The sequence below is a fragment of the Pleuronectes platessa genome, chromosome 13, assembly GCF_947347685.1.
Source record: "Pleuronectes platessa chromosome 13, fPlePla1.1, whole genome shotgun sequence".
Lineage (NCBI taxonomy): Eukaryota > Metazoa > Chordata > Actinopteri > Pleuronectiformes > Pleuronectidae > Pleuronectes > Pleuronectes platessa.
This window is the reverse complement of record NC_070638.1, coordinates 15,745,485-15,763,649: the sequence shown is the minus strand read 5'-3', so window position 1 is coordinate 15,763,649 and position 18,165 is coordinate 15,745,485. Positions and strand designations below refer to the sequence as shown.

The following is an 18,165-nucleotide window of genomic DNA, read 5'->3' as shown; positions in this document are numbered from 1 at the left end:
TTTGACATAAGAAGAAAAGATAGTCTCCTAAGGAGAGGACCAGTATCTTTAGAGCCCGGGGGATAACCGGATTACGACAGCCATTTTGTGCTGCTGGCAGTTTTTCTTATTACCCCGTTTCTCCCCTCCCTCATCTCTCCAGAGTTGAAATGCTGCCCTTTCTTAGAAGTCAAACCAAACACTGACTAGTACACAAAAAACACATACCCTCTGAGCTTTCTCCTCAGCTAAATGGAAACAGCGAAAGTTTTTGTGCAATATGAAACAATAAATCTTGACAAAGGCAACAAGAAAACAGATCGTTTCTCCGAACTGACCTTCATGTCCTCCACCTCTTGTGTTGTTGTCCTCAGACAGTTTTTCTCCTCACTGTTGAAAACTCTCTAGAACATGGTCCCTCCGTGGTAGTAATCATTGTCTCTGTGTGGTGGTGGGGGCCTCCTGTGGGCCAGGCCTGAACCTACAGCACAGGAGATAACAGCACAGCCACGAGGAGACAGATCAACTGTCTGACCCCTGCTGCCACTCACTTTATCCCTCCAGCCCGTCTGCTCTTAAGAAAACCTGCAGAAAAAACATTCTCTGAAAACGTCTTATCAGCGCCAGCAATGACGCGGCGTGCGCCACTGGATCTTCAGTGTCCATTTATTTTGCCTTTGAAGAGGCCCACTGTGCCTTTGACTGTGGGGGGCAAATGAAATAAAGGCCTCCTCCTCGGCTGATATCTGAGTTTATCACCGCTACCAAAACATAAAAACCTATAAACCCGGAGCTTCAACTGACCGCAGGTCTGTCTGCGGAGAAACACATCATGCTTCTGTCATGGTAATAATCCTTTTTGCAGAAGCCATTTTGGGTGCCTTTGAGGCAGCCTGGAAGCTCCCACTTAGACACCCAGAGAGTTAGTATTGAATTCCTCCTTGTAAAATGAGCTTCCTGTGTATATACTCCATACAGTAATCCCCTCTTATTACCTATAAGCACCTACATTTTACACTGAGTACACACACACACACACACACACATAGTAAACTGTATATAGTTCGTACTTAAGTTATTGCTCCGGCATTTCTCCATCAATGTCATTTCAATAACAGATGAGATGGCTAAAGCATATGTTTGATCAGATAAGGTTTAGTAATTATGAAAACTGTAACAATCAATGCAGTCAGCCGGGCCAGTGAATTATGGTTGTGATTAATATTGATTTGGTCGACTATGGAGGAGGGAGAGGTGAGACACTTGTGCACATATTAATATATAGGACACCCGCATGGCATCCTGGGAAAGAATTTAAATTAGGCAATTTTGAAGGCAAGTTTTTAGATAGCAGGAGTGAAAACTGAGGGAGCAGAGCTGACACACACAATCCCACTGACCCCTGAACGTTTTCATTTAACTTGGTTTTAATGTAGAGACATGGTTATGTCTGCTGGGAAATTGGGAATTTTAGCAACTGTGTGGGAGTTACATTCTGCAACCAAAAGCGTGAGATGATTTTTAACCTGAGTCCATGATGCCGTTGCGTTCATTTTTCCACCAGGAGTTTAAATTCTTGTAGCCTGGAGAAAGCTTTCAAACAACATTTGGGTGTAAACATTTATTTTGCTCATCTGTAATTCCAAATAAAGATTCCAGGACTAGACAATATATCAAAAAGCCAATCTAAGACAGTTATTTTATTTTCATTGTTTCTGGGTTTCAGATCAGTTTCATTGAAAGAATAATTTTATTTTAATAAACTTTTAGAATTATTACTAACTGAGAAAAATCTAAATACAAACAAAAATGTTTAAGCACGTAACTCAAGTGGCTTTAAAGAATGTACACCAGCACTGTATTTATATAACACTCTGTGCAGCCCTGCTGTAATTAGATGGTTTTAAATGAGTTAAACAGCTACTTTCTCTGGGTTCGTCTGAAATAGACTTCATTATTGAGCAAATGAGCCATGTAGGACTTTATAGGTCTCTGAGCAGCTGCAGTTAAATATCCCCTCCATGCTGCCATATCCCAAAACCTTTTAATTTGTAGTTTTCTTATGTTATGCAGCAGATTACTTTCTCCCCTGGTTTCCTGCCTGCCTGTCTCAGCGGAGCTTTGGGGGCACTAAACTGTTTGGAGAGGAGGGAGTCCCTCAGAAATGTTGTACAGTCACTTTTTTGTGAGGGGATTACTGTGCGCCCTCTCATTCCCATTGGCTTGGCTCGCCGTGACAGTGGTGTGGTGATGAGTGGTTGACATGCCCAGCATCATCCATAACAAGCTTCCAACTTGGTCCCGTGTGACTCCCATTCATGCGCCCAGGCTTTGCCCCTTGTGCTGTTTTCAGTTCCACCTGCTGCAAAAGCTTCGGTCTGTTTGGAATTATAGTTTCAACTTTACAAAGAAACAGAAAATAACTCTTGAGTCAAATAATCTTTGATACTTTTCCTTTTACGCACGGGAGGAGCATGCGCTTTCTGGACAGGTGACTTATTTAAGAGTAGTAGGATCTGAGTGAACTTTTTAATTAATTAATGTGTCAACTCCTGAAATGGCAAAACCTTTAGATCACATCAAGAGACCCATGAACGCCTTCATGGTGTGGTCCAGAGGCCAGAGGAGAAAGATGGCCCAGGAGAACCCGAAGATGCACAACTCCGAGATCAGCAAGAGACTCGGCGCGGAGTGGAAGCTGCTCTCCGACTCCGAGAAACGTCCGTACATCGACGAGGCCAAGAGGCTGCGGGCTCAGCACATGAAGGAGCACCCGGACTACAAGTACAGACCCCGGCGCAAATCCAAGAGCCTCCTGAAGAGGGACCGCTTTCTGTTCCCGCTGCCGTCTTTACTCGGGGAGGCAGCGGAGCACCTGAAGGGATTTGCCATGGACTCCTTCCTCGTCCCTGGGGATAAAGCCCGGGCTCTCTTCGCTCCCGCCTCCTCCTCCTCATCATTCTCCCTGCTGGAGCCGGTGGCGCAGTTCAGCACCGGAGCTGTCCAGCGGGTGGCGGAGATCCCGCACTCCCTGGCCGCGGGCGCTCTGCCCTACGGCGCGCACACCTTCGGCTACCAGACCGGCGGGATCGGGGGACTGGCTTGTCCCGGACAGCACACCCACACCCACCCGTCACCCTCCAGCCCGGGATACATGCTGCCGTGCAACTGTAGTGGCTGGTCTGCGGCCAGTTTACACCCTCAGGTGGCGTATATTCTCTTCCCCGGAGGGATGACCAAGAGCGGCATGGACTCGTATCCTTCCCCCGGATCCAGCGTGCAGACTGGGTAGGAAGACGCACGTACACAACGGGGAACGTTTCACGCACAGGACCTTCCCATGCAATGTAACCGACAAAGAGAAAGAACTGGGCTAAAATAACACGTGTTTTCTATCTAATAAATATAACAGAAAAACTGTTGACCGTTATTTTAAATGCCATTGGAATATTAAAGTGTTTCCACAGCAATTAAAAACATTTCTAAAGGCCTGCTATTGAATTAGCTCAGAGCTGTGCTATTTACCCTGTACTTTTCCATGCCAATACAGGTTAAAGATGATGGTGTGAAGATGCTGTTTTGTTACTCTTTTGACTAGAATTTAATTTAAAAAGTGCTGCACTAGGCCCATGTTTAACTGTTCAAACCGAGTCAAATGAACATCCAGCTGTTGTTGGAAATAAGTGATATATGAGAGCAACTGTGGTTTATCTGTTTATCCAGGACCCAAAAACAACATTAAGTCTAATATTGTATTTTTTAATTAAACCATCCTTATATTTGGACAGTAACACCTGTATGTATGTCAGTATGTAGGTCTGCCTATATACTGTAGTCTGCAGCCTGTTTTGTTGTTGTTGTTGAAATACAGGTTTAAATAAAGCCTTATAATTGCAGTCTTTGGTTTGTTTCAATGGACTTTCACAAATATTTTTTTTTTAAACTCTCTACATTTAAGAGTCAGTTGGGGTTAAAGGAATACTATCTATGAGAAGTTTGACATTTAATTGACAGTACAGTTTGTATTAAGGACGATCCGGACCACAATATGTTTCTACTGTCGCTGAGATGTCATCAGACATCAGCTGTGATAAAAAGTTACCAGAAATCAATAAAGATTATCTGGAGGAGGTTTATATGTTTTCATGTTTCTGGCTGCTTGAGCTCTCTTACTTAATTCAACCACTTTAAAGTCTCCCGATAAGATGCTTATAAGACTTAAGAAAAGATAAACACATCAATATGATGCAAATAGCACAAGTCCAAAGAGTGTGGATGAACGTAGCAGTTTGAAACTGACTTCGATCATCGTGTGAGGTGGCTACTGCGTGAGTTAGTAGTGTGAGTCCACTTATGTGTTGGTGAGTGAGAGCGAGTCAGGCTGATGATAAGGGAAGAATAGAAACCAGCACAGTTGTGGACAAAGTGATAAGGTGAAAAACTGAATCATGGACATCATGAGGCACTGTTAGTTTCAGGAAATGAGACGTCAAACTGAAACTATTAATTCTCAGTGTGCGACAATTGAAATCAAACTAGAACTGACCCAATTTTTGTTTTTGTATTTTACACCTTTTAAATTTCTCACAAAAGAAGTCAACATTAAATTGTTGATGTTGTAATCAAATCAGCATTCTATTCATCCGTGGTTTCCTCGGGGCACTCTGCAGGTCCGGAGAGGAGACGGAAGGATGAACTGTCAAATTTAAAGTCAAAGGGTTGTTGTGATCGCATCGTCTTTCAGTGTTGTTGAGCAAAACACTAAATCTTTATGAGAGAAAAGTTGAACGTTCCTTGTTTCACTTCAAATGTCTTATTCAGGATCATGGCCTGATTGAGAATCTGCTGTAATCATGTGTTGTTTTCAGTCCTGTGTATAATCCATTATTTATAAAGTGACACATTTGGTGATGCCTCAGTTTTAGTTTGTGTTTGAGTGTAAGCGCGGCCAATCAGCATCAACTCACTGACCAACAGTTATCAGCTCTCTGAAAGCCCTACATGGAGTCAGTGATTCAGTTTCCTGTATTTACATTAAAACGGTTAGTTCTCATTTAGGTGGCAGGTGTGCCTATCACCACTGTGTCCACACGTCTCAACACAAGGTAGCCCTGCCCATACATGGCCGTATCACCCACTGGTCGAAACCCAACCGCCTCCACCCACCAACACCACCATGACTACAAAGCGCCCCTTTGCCCAGTTTCATTATCCGCACTCGACATACCTGCTCACCTTTGTCTCCTTCGTTAAACGCATTCACATAAACAGCTATACTATTAGGATTTCTATCTTTTAAACCAAACATAACCTACACTGCACACACTCGCTGTGCCAGGTATATTTTTTTCTGATTTCTGAAGGAGAAGACCACAATGGCGCCTTCGGTTCTGCAGAACGGTGGATTCATTTTGGGCCTGATCGGGGCATCAGCCCTGATCGCAGCCACAGCCATGAACAAGTGGAGTGTGAAGGACAGGCAGGGGGAGGTGGTGACATCTCTTTACACCTACAAGGGTCTGTGGCAGAACTGTGAGACGGCCTCCTCTGGACTCACCGAATGTCGTCCGCTCTACGGCCTCCTGGGCTTCTCAGGTAAGACAAGTCTCCTCTATATAAACATCCAACAGAAGTTTAATTTCCTTGATGTCCTACCAATGGAACTCATTCAACCTGGGTGTCCTTCACTGTCAAGGCCTCAAACTCATGACAGTTCCTTACTTACAGTCCGGACTTTCCCTTATGAGATCTCCTAAGATGTGATTCTCTGATCACAGTAACATGACAATATTTTATAAAGTTGAAACTAAACTTTTTAAAACAAGATTTTCCAATAGAAGAGAGTAGGAGGAAGTTCTCTCACTTCCTGGTAAGACTCAAGATGGCCTAAAGTATAGTGAAATGACGAGGAGGATTTTAAGGCGCCAAGATGAGTCTCCTTCAGGTTAATGATGACAACTTCTGGAACAAACTAATATGTCACATTGGCACGAAGGGTTGAAATATTCTAAGTTTTGAAGTAAATTTAAGGGGGAAATGTTGAAATAAAATGAGTTTAATAGGTTAATCAAATAGATTCTAACACTTTGATTTGGTGCAAAGAGGCAAATTGAGGATAATGGTTTTTTTTAAATCAAAAGGAAAATTAGGAAGAACAGGAAGAGACCTTAGAGGACACAAGAGATAACTCTGATGATGTCAGACAACATGTAAAGCGCATTGGATTTCTTCTTTTTCAATGTTTTTAAAACAGATATCGTATTTAAATAATTACTCAGCTACTCTGAGTTTCTGTTGCCATCGTACAAACTCTTGTTCCTAAGTCAAGTCCACACCTATCAGTGTTTACTCTGCTCCGCAGTGCATTCTGGACAGAGTAGGACGGCCAGGCCGAGAGTCTGTCAATACAGTTATCAGAAAGAGAACAAACAAAATGCAAAGGGCAGGTTCCTACAACACACTACTGCAGGAGCATACTCACCACATTATTAAGACATTATTAAGACCTGAAATATGAGGTTTCAAATGAATACACAGGTTAGAGGGCAGGTTATCACACAACAGTACAAAAAGCATTATCAAGGCGTCTTTTCAAATGAGGACCTGACAGGAAGATGTAAGAATGTTTATCTTTGCTAAAGTTGGACATTAATTGAGTCGGGGGGGGGGGGGGGGGGGGGGGGGTTCTATTAAGGAGTTTAGCATTTTAGTAGACACAAATTTATTTAAATGTTAGGATTTTTAGGACACCAGAAAATAAATATGAAATTTTACCCCACAGAGCTTAATTTTCAGCCAAGTGTGAAATGAAGATTACAGAACATCTAATTAAATTATTAATATAATGTGAGAAATTTGTATAAGTTTGATGATTGGTTCAATTTCTTGAGAATTTGGTGTCATGACCTCTGTCTTTCTAAATTCCTGGGTACGGCCCCTGCACCTTAAACATACTGACACATGCGTTATAGATAAAATGACCTTGCTTTGCCTCAATAACATCCAGCTTATGTGTATGACTGTAAAGTCTCTGATTCTGAGTAACGTGTCATCTACAGGGGCCTTCCAGGCTGTGCGGGCCCTGATGATAGTGGGCGTGGTGCTGAGTATACTGGGGGCGGTGATATCATTTTTCTCCCTCACCTGCCTCACGATGACCAGCATGGAGGACACCACCAAGGCCAAGATGAGCCTCACCGCCGGCATCATGTTCATCGTCGCTGGTACGGGCACAATGTGGAGGAACATGGGTCAAGCTGAAGAGGAATATATGTAGAAGAAATCACCGACATGAATCTCTTCATTTCACTTTTGTCATTCTTGTGCCCTCCCTCAGGCGTGTGCGGCATTGCAGGTGCATCCATCTACGCCAACCAGATCGTGGCCAGTTTCAGGATGGCCACCTATCCCAGCTATGGTGGAGGGATGGGAAACGGTGGAATGGGAGGAATGGGGGGAATGGGAGGAATGGGAGAAGGAATGCCCACGTAGGATATTAAGTTTATTATTTTCGCTTCTGTTCTCACACTAATCCATATTGATCACATGTTGGACCTATACATACTTTGTGTTATCTGTATTCCCCAGATACACGTTTGGCCCTGCACTGTTTATCGCCTGGATTGGAGGCGGCGTGCTGCTTATTGGCGGCGTCCTGAAGTCACTGGCTTTCAGGGGAATGGTGAAAGAGGAAAAACCCCAGTGAGTCCAACACAGATTTATATTAGTAGTAAATGATAAGCCTCTTAAATTCTGTATATCTGAATGATTTATCATGACTGTGAATTTGTTTTGGACCAAATTCCATTGTGATGTTATCAGGTATATGCTCACTTGTGACTTATTTCAGTCGTTTCCATGTGTTTTGACAGCAGATACACCTTCATGCTATATGTGTTGTCTCTTGTCTTTCAGTTACCCAGGGGTTGTTTACAAACCTCAGTCCCGTGCCAAAACCGACCCGGGAGATCATCACTCAGAGGATGGCAAGAAAACCCAATATGTGTGACTTTAAACAGCCTCAGCACTGACAAGTGGTTAATGCTCAGATTTGTGTTTTTCAGCCTTCGTGCAGCCGGCTTTGTGTGATTTTTTTTATTTGCATACACACATTTAATACTGCATCTTATTGCCTGGCCGTGGTCTATCATGCCTCACATCCAAACAGAAGGTGTAATAATAATTAAAAAAAAGGCATTATTGGCAAATTATGTAGTTTTCACATGCCGATTAGTGGTTATGAGATATTTATAAATGTGCAGAGACCCTTTGTAATTGAAGCTTTTTTTTACTTGAGTTTTGTTAAATCATTTTATTTTTTGTTTGAATATAAAACACTGATTCTGATATATGGCGTTCAAGTTTTTTTTGGGAAAGTGTCGTTAATGACGGAGTGTGAATATGACATCATTTCTTGAGCACTATCAGGAAATCATGTTCTGGATTTAGGACTAAAGTGAGTACGAGGCATTTCTAACAGGACGTATCCATCTGCCAACGCAATGTTGGCGCCCTGGGCGAGATTTCAAATTTGCGCCCCCCCAACATACACACGCAAACTGTCATGCATCCCCAAGAAGTTTTGGACTGTATACAGATGCACACACAGGCAGACAAAATTGTAAGCTATAACAAACAATAAAAATATATAATAAACATTTTAAAAAGAGTCTGAAATCAGCTGTACTGATAGCATATCATGACGACAAAAATAAACATTAATGATGTCGGCAATCGGGCTGATTCTTACTTCTATATTGTTCTTTCTTCTCCTCCTCTACTTTGCGGTGCTTTCTGAATTGTGCACCTGATAATTTAATCTTTTTTTAAGAGGGAAGCTGAAAGGAAATATACTTGGTTGGATTGGATTATTAGCACATCAACTTCATCCATCTCTCATGCTATGCCCTGATGTGTTGTTTCTCCGCTTCCTTTGGACTATCCCTCCATTTTATGTCCCTTCAGAGTGTCTGATCGTACCTCAAAACCTTCTGGAGCTGTTTGCTGATATTGGCACAGAAGCACATTGTGTGAATAGTTTGATTTTATAATTTTTTTCAACTTTACTTGAAATTACTTTTTGATGCGACCCACTTAAAAACTGTAACTGGCTTTACAGCTGACAATGATGCACCTTTATACAAAACACTGTTACACAAGTACAGTTCTTTTTTTTAAATCCACTCTCACATTTCATAATTAATACTTCTTCTCCAGAAAGTTAGTTAATGTTCACAGACAAGTGATAGGAATCCGAAGCTGTTTTTCAAGACATAGCACACCTACACAAAGTTTTCTCCTGTTAGTACAAAACTTTTGTGTCGCTTGCACAGTATGCATTGGAATTAATTTAAATTTTCACCCAGACACAGTATGCTTGTTGCACACAGAGTACCAAAGGAGATGTGTTGGTAGTAACAATTAAACCAGGATGCTGTGCTCTCAACGCATACTGCATGGGACTATGCAGTATTCTTTCATTAGCAAAGCTCATACAGGACAACAGCTGGAGTGCAGAGGAACCCAGCAGCCAGCAGGGGGCAGCCTCAGGACATCACATGGAAACAAGCAGCAGCTTGATTCATGAAAGGCGTCAGAAGACAAGGCTGGAAACTACAATAGGTTTTTAAAGCATGTTAAATCATCCAGTATCTAAAATCCAAAAAACATAAAAGTAACTTTTAAGTAAGGCTGTCAAATATATGTAGAAAAGAAGAAAATATTTTCTCTGAACTATGTATCAAAAGCAGCACAGAACGACATGATAAACACACACGATAATTTGTCCATCTTCTTAGTGTGCTTAGCTCCGCGTGAGCACCTTCAATAAGAAGGTCCCGGGTTCAATTCCCACGGTTTCCCGTCTTCAAGCTGGCAATATACTAAACCCTTGGCAGGGATTTCAATCACTTATTAATTGCAAAATATCTTACACTATGCAAATTTAAATTAATTGAATAAAAAAACAGAAATTTTTTTTAATTTAAATTTAATGGCGCCCATTGCGCAATGGGCTTCTGCGCAGGATGTGCGCAGTAGGCTACTGCGCAGGATGTGCGCATTCTGCGCAGGATGTGGGCAATGGGCTTCTGCGCAGATTGTGCGCAGTGGGATTTTGCGCAGAATGTGCGCGCGCAGTTTTTTTTAAATTTAATTTAAATTACTTGTTTTTATATTTAATTTAATTTAATTTAATTTAATTTAATAAAACAAACCAAAAAGACTGCGTGAAATGTGTTTGAGGATCGAATTGTGAAAGTAAAGTTACAAAGCTGGTTTTACCGTAATCAGTCAAACAGCGCGGTTTAATTTGAAAAGATTCTCTGAATACAGTCGAGATGGCGAATCTCTCTTTTGAAATGTAAGGGACACAACTGGTGTTTCCCCCCCCCCCCCCCCATCCTCACCCATGAGTTCGGACCCAGCTCCTGTGTCCACTGGTGTCCTGCTTCCACCCATGGCAGCTTAGTGGCGTAGGGCTGGCTCATCCCTGTGGCCCAGGGAGCGCATTTCTCCGCGCTGGATCAGGGGTAAATGATGCCGGTCTTCACAGGTGACTGACCTACGCAAGCCTGTAGTCGCCACCCCCCCCCCCCCCCACAGGAGATTATGTGCTTGTGTGTGTGTGTGTGGCGACGGCGCTTCCCGGTTCTTCCCGGCACTACGCTGCCGGTGCGAACAGCCCAAGTATTTAATATGGGCGAGGAAAGAAGGCGGACCACTTTTTCCGCTGCGTCCCGGGGTTAGAGGATGATGGTGTCACGTTACTGTATTGTTTTACATTGCATGTCAAGTCATTATAAATCAGTCTCTTGTGCCGCCCTCTCGGCAATTTGCACCCTAGGCAACCGACTATGTCCTCTGTACCAGGAGCCGCCCCGGTGCCAACGTACTTCATGTGTGCAGCAATGAGCTAATGCATTTAAACTTCTTAGAATACATCTTGTTAGACACGATAATACAATCTGCACAGTGTGGATGTTTTACTTTGCTTATGGAGGCGTGTTGCTGTGAGAACAGGTTGACAAACACTACAGATGCTGAAGCTTTGCCCATTTGTCTCTTCAGGCGATTCAGTGGTTTCATTGTGTATCCTGTATTTCCATGCTGTACATTTACTGCGAAAGGACAATCATTTAAGTTCCCCCTCCATGAGAAGCGTGCTTTCCTTATTTGTACTTCACTTGGATCCTTGACCTCCACATTACATGATGATGTGAAACTCTGTTGTGTGTGGGAGGCTCTGTTTTTAGATAAAATATAGAGAACTCGCACTAACTAATTCTTGTCATTTTCTGCAGACGCAATACCCTTTGTAACCACTTGATGGCAGCAAACTAATGGCACTGATTAAATAACGGTGATTCAGTAGCAGTTTCCATTAAAACTCACACACTATTGGCAGATAAATCTCCAGAGACTTTATTTATTGTTGCATATTTCAACCTCCACCTCAAAAAAGATAAACATCCAAAATAAATCCAGTTTTTCTCCAAAGCAGAAGATGCAGAAAACACAAAGGTACATCAGAGCTCACATCCCAACACTGGTTTACTGTGAACTCTTCACAAACATGTGCCTCTGCATAAGACGTCTGCTTTTGGAAAAGCAACTGGGATTAATTCAGTCATGTTGAGCGTTATAAAAAATAATCATACAAGAATATCAGACAGACAGGGACTCCCACAGAGGGACAACGAAACGGGTCCTGATGTACGAATGTCTTCTCAAACCAAAGGAACAAAATATCATCTATGATTTAGATTATTATTTCAGGGTGTGCTGCTCCTCTGGACTCTGTGATATCGTTTCACACACTCATAGAAGATATTTGGTCGAAGATATTCATTCTTCAGATACAAAAACGGTCATAGAGAACAGTTATTCAACAACCATCTATCAAGGCCCAGTTCAGTACAAATTGGTAGGTAATTAGGGTCGGATCCCTCAAAGTACAAGAAAGCATTTACAACTTGCTCCTTTAGTCTCAAATCAAGCAGATACATTTTCCATTTAATTTGCTCAAGCATTAAAGATCTGTCTCTTTATTACATTTACAGCCGCAGAGATTACCAGAAACTGCTTCTCTGCTTCTCAGTTTTCATTTGGACCATTTTATTTAGTATAAATTAGTTCAAATGAATACTGCTGAGAGTATTCATTTGAGGGCGGGAGGTGGATGATCAGCATTAATCAGGAGACAGCTTCAGCAAAGACGAGTTGCTGGTGAATATTTTAGATATTTAGACTTTTTCTACCCTGTGAGAGCCACAAACAAAATGTCATTCACCAGAGCAGAAGAGGCAGAAATCTTACAGCTTCAGCACATAAAAGACAAACTATCTGCAGTTTTATAAAAGAGCAAGTTGTGAAACGTCTTTTGCTTTGTACTTTGGAGGATATCTTTTCAGTAAAGACTTCAAATTAAAAAAGAAAGTTGGAGTTGTGTCTATATCCGGTCTAATTTCTCACTAAGAAACTCCTCCACACTGTCTGTGTTCCACTTGAGGATGCTGAGTTCTTCAGCGATGTTCCCGTTATCGTCCAAAAGCTTTAGTACAGGATCTGAGCCTCTGACATACTGCACAGAAAGAGGCAGAGAAAAAGAGGGTGTTAAAGAAAGATAAATGTTTATGACTCAACTGATTAATATAACCTGATTTCTTACAAATTACTTTCCCCCTCAGGATGACGTTTATTGTGTCTAATCATGAGATGATGATGGTGCGTACATAATCAACACAACTCATAATCCCTACCTTGATCTGAAGACCCTTGAACATCTTTGGCTTATCACTCCTGACAAAAGCTGTGAAGATTAAAAAAACAGCAGTGAGACAAATGTCGGGGTAATGAATCAGCCGTTCTATTTCAGTCCTGACGCCTGTAATTAGCGACAACTGTGAAACGTCCTGAGAAGGCGGTGTTAATGGTGGAGGAGACAGTTGAGAACACAGGGACGCTACAGCTGAAGTAAACAAACGGCAGCCATATGGCACAGACAGGGCTCCAGACGTCTCGCCCCATACTGAGGCGAGCGGCAGTAAGTCCATCAACGTAACCCGACACCAAATTATCCAAATGGTAGGCTGAGCAGAGATGGGAGGTCTGCTCCCAAGACGTAGGGAAGAAAAAAGAAAAAAAACTCAAAAGCTTGTTTGAAAACTGGCCCCACGGGCACTTTGGACCACCTACTGCAAAAAGTGATTTTACATGGAAATATTTCACACTCATCCTCACTGATTAAGACCCAGAATCACCCACGGTATCTGCCAATTTGAAAATAAGGTAACTATCAGAGTACTCACCTTGGACTTGGGGGAACCTCCCCAATTTTCATCCACACACCTCGAGGATGGCTCCAGCGTAAAGCTGTGTGCAGAAAAACACAGCTTAAAGATCCCACCACACACAGAGACAGAGAATAGACTGAGGTCCTGCTGGTGTTAGGACGCCGGCCCCGGCCTGGAGCAGTAATTTGATTCAGGCAGACTGATTCATAAACGTATCTGTGCGACTCCTTGGGGGTCATTAAACTGTGAGCCTGTGCATATGGATCAGGGCTGATGGATGGTGGTTTGTGCAGATCTCTCTTGTAATCAAACCTCCAGCACCAATATACAATAAGTTAGAGGAAATTGGAGTGTCACAGCAGTATTTCAAGACCATGCTCTGCTCGCCGAATTTCGTGGGGAGGAGGGAGCGATGGTAAATGTCCTGCTCGGCTGGCTCACACAGCAAATTAAATTAAGCATGCAAAGCTAAGATCCTCTCTTCTTTCTCTTGCTCGCCCTTCACCCGTGAGTTTCTCTAAACAATCTGGCACTGCTGAAATTGAATGTCCATGCTTTTAATTTGATTGCGCACAGCAGATCAGGGACAAGTCACGTTGAGAACTGGGAGCTAGGAAGAAAACGATAGGATGAATCAACTTGACTCATTTGAGAATTCAGACAATGCGAATTAATGAATTATCTGGTCATCCAGTCCATCAGGGATTTCAATACAAAATACATTCATTAGAAGCAAGACCTTTCACAAATCCATCCATGTATCATCTTAATCGGTCTGGTTCTCTGCCGAGCTTACACACAGAGGCAGAGATCAAATACAGCCTGAAGTGATCAAACACAAATTAAGTTGTATTGTCAAAGAATTAGACAAAAGGTCTTGAAGAATCAAAATGTGCTTGCAAAATATGATCAGCAGCTTTTGCCCTGTAAAGCCTGTAATAATTAAGACAGGTATGCACTGCAATCCGCGGTTTCATTTATAGTTTGTAGATGCATAATGTTTCATACAGCCTGCGGCCACATCTATAAAAAAATCATGTACATGATATAATAATATCCTTTTTAAGGAAACTGAGCTTAAGTATCTCAAGACTTTAAAGGGGACATATTATGCCCATTTTACCACAGTTTATATGGTTCCTTTGGGTCTTAATGAAATGTCTGTAACATATTTTGGTCAAAATACCACAAGGATTATTTAAAACAGCACCTTTTTACCCTGTTTAAAACAGCCCTCCTCAGATTGACCTGTTTTGAGTGCCCCGCCCCCCCCTCACCCTTCCACCTTCACGAGAAACAAGCACCCAGATTTTGAGCTATCCATTACCTTTGGGACGGTAGACATGCCAGATACCCAATTTAACTTGTAGAAGCACTACAAACGTGGAATTTTCATAATATGTCCCCTTTAAGACCTGCGGAAACCCTGTGAAACTGTCCTTACAGCTGGGAACAGTGTTAGTCAGAAGTAAATGGGGCATTTTGTAAAGACTGTTTTCAGATGCTGATCTGTTTCTTGATAGTGTTTTTTTTTTATATAGTTTTTTGTTAAAACAAAAAAATGAGGGGAGCTCAACAGCACAAAGAAATAAGACACTGGACTTTAGCCCCACAGACAACACTTGTTAGTACGTCTTCTTGTGGGGTTTGTCAGACTGGTCCGGACTTAAAGACCTGCAATCTAGGTTTGTCATGTTATTGTCATTAGCAGTATGGTTGTCCTGCTCTATAGAGACACTGTCTAGTGACACCCAAGGGAGCAGAGCTGCTGCCATGTGCCGGTGTTCTGCAGAGAGGCACACGTTTCAAAATGAGTATCTGAAATGCTCTCCATGCTCAGTGAATCTTGCTAATCGACTGGGCTTCAGAATTAGCCATTTCTCAAAGGGTTTAATGACTTGGCACTAATGTCAATTGTGAGACTCAAAGAATTGTTAGGGCAGATAATTGTTCCCGTCTGAGGAGAAAATGTACTCGGAGACACTTTCATTTCTACTGGTAAGCAATTGGTCTTCTACGTGACATTTTGCCTCAAATCGCGAGCAGCAGGTGTACGAGCCTGTCCGTCTGAAACACACTTATCATCGAGAGGTGTAATGAGGTGTGCGCTACACTTTTCCAAGGAGCGGTTGCTAGGATACTACCCACACGTTCTAGGGGCTTTGCTTAATCAAAGGAAAATTATATTGTTTTTCCACCATCGCTTCACTCTGTGTTTATCCATCACTGAGCACAGCAGGGGCTCCTTTTGAATGTCCTGTAATCACTGGAAACACAAGTGCCTAACAACGCATCCGAACAGGTTACAGAGAGGTTGTTACTGCATAACTTGACATTTTGACCCCATAGGGAGTGTCGGGCTGGGGTTAAGGAGCCTCGACTCTGAACATCAGAGACAAATTGAGACAGACAGCGAGGGACAGAGCTTGTGCGTGCAGTCTCAGATCTGAGGCACAGCTGCAAACAGTGTCAACAGAGCCAGCAGCAGGGAGACTAAAACTAGGTTGTTTTTATTAGCACACCAAATGCTGAGGGATGTGATCATCACACGTTCTGACTCAGAGGTTCCCAGAGTGCTAATACTATCCACTGGGTAGCCCGCTGCTTCTGCAAAGCGATTGTGAATCCCAAATGAAAACATACGCATCAGCTCAAGACTCCACAATTAATGAACTGTCTGTTGTACACCATCAGATTTCACAAGTCACAGTCCTGCAGCACAAACAGTCAGTACATTTCATTTATGATTCCACAACAGGAACTTTAGTTCACCCTCATTACACTCCTATTTTGACTGAGTCCCCCTTTGAGATATTAGCAACCCGTTCCATGTCGTGACCTAAACAGACAATCGCTTTATGTTTTGTCTGTTTCTGGAGCTTCTGGTTGTTCCCTTTACCTTGCGCGCTTCCATCTGGGCCTCCTGCTGGCAGCAGTGTTGGCAGTCAGGCTGGAGCTTGGTGAGGCTGAACTCCCCGAGCAGGTCACAGGAGCTGCACAGCAGGTTGCTGGAGAAGCCCAGCTCCCTGCATGCCTCTGACGACAGGTCGGCCCCGTACGCCGACACCTGGGGAGGGGAGAGAGGAGATTAAGAGGATTCGAATAGAAGGGAAGCGAAAAGGCTATGTTTTAGTAAAGTGCTTGTTTGGGTGTTAGACATAAATGCAAAGCACTGAAGCAAAATTAAGATTAAGGAGTCGAAATTAAAGATGAATATAGTCTATAGTTTTGTTTTTACAAGTGCAATAAAACAGAAATCCAATAAAACAATACCAAAGCAGTACGCACTATAAAAACCGAGTCAATTCATTTGAAATGTTTAAAATAATATAATAAGTTAAACAAACACCCAAAAATAACAAAAAGGATATATTGAATAAATAAAGAAAACACACAACATAATAAAGTAACATAAAACAACATGAATAGAATCACGACTTGTTTTAAAAGCAATCGAGTAAAAATTTGTTTTCAGGCCAGTATAATAATGTCAAGGGATCATGATGCAGCTACTGCAAAAACCTGATCTCCTAAATCCAATCTGGACTAAAATATATATCTTAATTTGTTAAGTGAACTAACGGGCAGTTACGCTGCAACTATAATATCATAACCTATCAAACTATCAGATAATGTAGTCTTTAATAAATAGTCTTCTTTAACAAACAAGTGCCACAATTCACTTAGTCTCTCACCTGTTTATAAGGTTCTTATATGATGGTGGCCCACAACCACCAGGAAGTAAATATTCATTAGTGATTTAAAATAGTGGTAAAAACACACGTGATGCATTTCAAGTATACATTAAATGGTGTTATTTGGTTGATGATGCATCGATAGTTTCAGTCTTTAAGTAACTTTGACTGACTATAAATCAGTGATTTCTAAACAATTAATTGGTTGCGTAGGTATTAATTAAGTTGACTGGCTCGTGGACAAACAGGAAGCGCATCTGCCAGGATGGTTGTGGAGTGTTCATCCTCTTTGCTTCTGACCCACAAAGCGTAAAGCTGCTTTAACATCGATCCGAATGACAGTCGATAACAGAGGAACCAGCTTTCCATTGACGGATGACAATAAAGACGCTAACAGGTAACGCTCATGTTTAAGCCCAGTTTCGCTTTTTAGGATTCAGGAAATAAGTTCTCAGTTACAAATGGGCCCAATCAGAAACTCCATGATACAGTTAATCTATGGCTGCCGCTTTGTGGGCAGGTAGTATCCACACAGCAGGAGTTTAATATTCACCTAGCAGAACAGGTTTTCACAGGAATGAATAAAGTCTGTTTCTTGAGGAGAACCCGAGGAGGCTTCACTTCCATCACGGCTCAGGTTGAGCCACGTCATTTAGAGGCAGCGGGAGCAGCAGAATGCGGTTCACAAAACGGCGACTAACGTCGGTGAGGCTCACACGAGACCACTGACCACTTCATTTCCTGTTTGTGTTTCTCACTAAACACTCGAGGAAACGGCATTTCCAGTGTGTGTAAACTCACCGTTTGTAGGAGCGAGAGAAGCCACAGGAGATACACCTCCCCCGACATTTTGGATCTTGCTTTGTTAGCGAAACTCAGTCAAAGGACCCCCTTGCTTAATGAAGGGCAGCTCTGCCGCGCCTGAACGTTAAGCTTAGAAATAGACGTATTTAAAAAATAAATCGCAAGTGCTTTTGAAATAAATCACGTGTGATGTCCAAAAAACACGCGTTTGCGGATATGTGAAATAATGGGATAAGTTTAATTTATTTTTCATCTTTCCTGAATGTTGGCACATGCAGAGGTCTACTCGTCGGTCCTGGCTGTAGAGAGAACAGCGACACCTGCTGGCTGTGTTCAGGAGCTTTTGTTGAACGGGTCCAATCGGCGTTGAACAGGCAGTGTGCAGACAACCAATG

General features: G+C 42.3%; 3 protein-coding genes across 3 annotated transcripts; 2 read left to right on the top strand and 1 right to left on the bottom strand.

The window, feature by feature from the left end:
- The first annotated feature begins 800 nt into the window (after window positions 1–800).
- LOC128455187 (transcription factor Sox-14) lies at window positions 801–3,271 on the top strand. Its single transcript, XM_053438863.1, has 2 exons — window positions 801–825; window positions 2,553–3,271. Exon 2 carries the CDS (start codon window positions 2,570–2,572, stop codon window positions 3,269–3,271), a length of 702 nt encoding a protein of 233 aa, XP_053294838.1. The 5' UTR covers window positions 801–825; window positions 2,553–2,569.
- A 1,929-nt stretch (window positions 3,272–5,200) lies between these two features.
- On the top strand, window positions 5,201–8,575 carry cldn18 (claudin 18). The gene is made up of 5 exons (XM_053438862.1): window positions 5,201–5,574; window positions 7,038–7,202; window positions 7,316–7,466; window positions 7,567–7,680; window positions 7,894–8,575. Exons 1-5 carry the CDS (start codon window positions 5,355–5,357, stop codon window positions 7,985–7,987), a joined length of 744 nt encoding a protein of 247 aa, XP_053294837.1. The 5' UTR covers window positions 5,201–5,354; the 3' UTR covers window positions 7,988–8,575.
- A 2,809-nt stretch (window positions 8,576–11,384) lies between these two features.
- selenof (selenoprotein F) lies at window positions 11,385–17,921 on the bottom strand. Its single transcript, XM_053438861.1, has 5 exons — window positions 17,768–17,921; window positions 16,171–16,338; window positions 13,287–13,350; window positions 12,738–12,787; window positions 11,385–12,559 (listed from the first exon to the last, which is right to left on the bottom strand). The coding sequence occupies exons 1-5, from the start codon at window positions 17,813–17,815 to the stop codon at window positions 12,428–12,430; spliced, it is 462 nt and encodes a 153-aa protein (XP_053294836.1). The 5' UTR covers window positions 17,816–17,921; the 3' UTR covers window positions 11,385–12,427.
- Between the last annotated feature and the right edge of the window lie 244 nt (window positions 17,922–18,165).

Excerpts from the sequence above, each read along its gene's own strand:
- LOC128455187 (XM_053438863.1), top strand. The coding sequence starts at position 2,570 with ATGAACGCCTTCATGGTGTGGTCCAGAGGCCAGAGGAGAAAGATGGCC.
- cldn18 (XM_053438862.1), top strand. The coding sequence starts at position 5,355 with ATGGCGCCTTCGGTTCTGCAGAACGGTGGATTCATTTTGGGCCTGATC. Across the intron at positions 7,203-7,315 it reads CATCATGTTCATCGTCGCTG|GCGTGTGCGGCATTGCAGGT; the intron begins GTACGGGCACAA and ends GCCCTCCCTCAG. Across the intron at positions 7,681-7,893 it reads GTGAAAGAGGAAAAACCCCA|TTACCCAGGGGTTGTTTACA; the intron begins GTGAGTCCAACA and ends CTTGTCTTTCAG.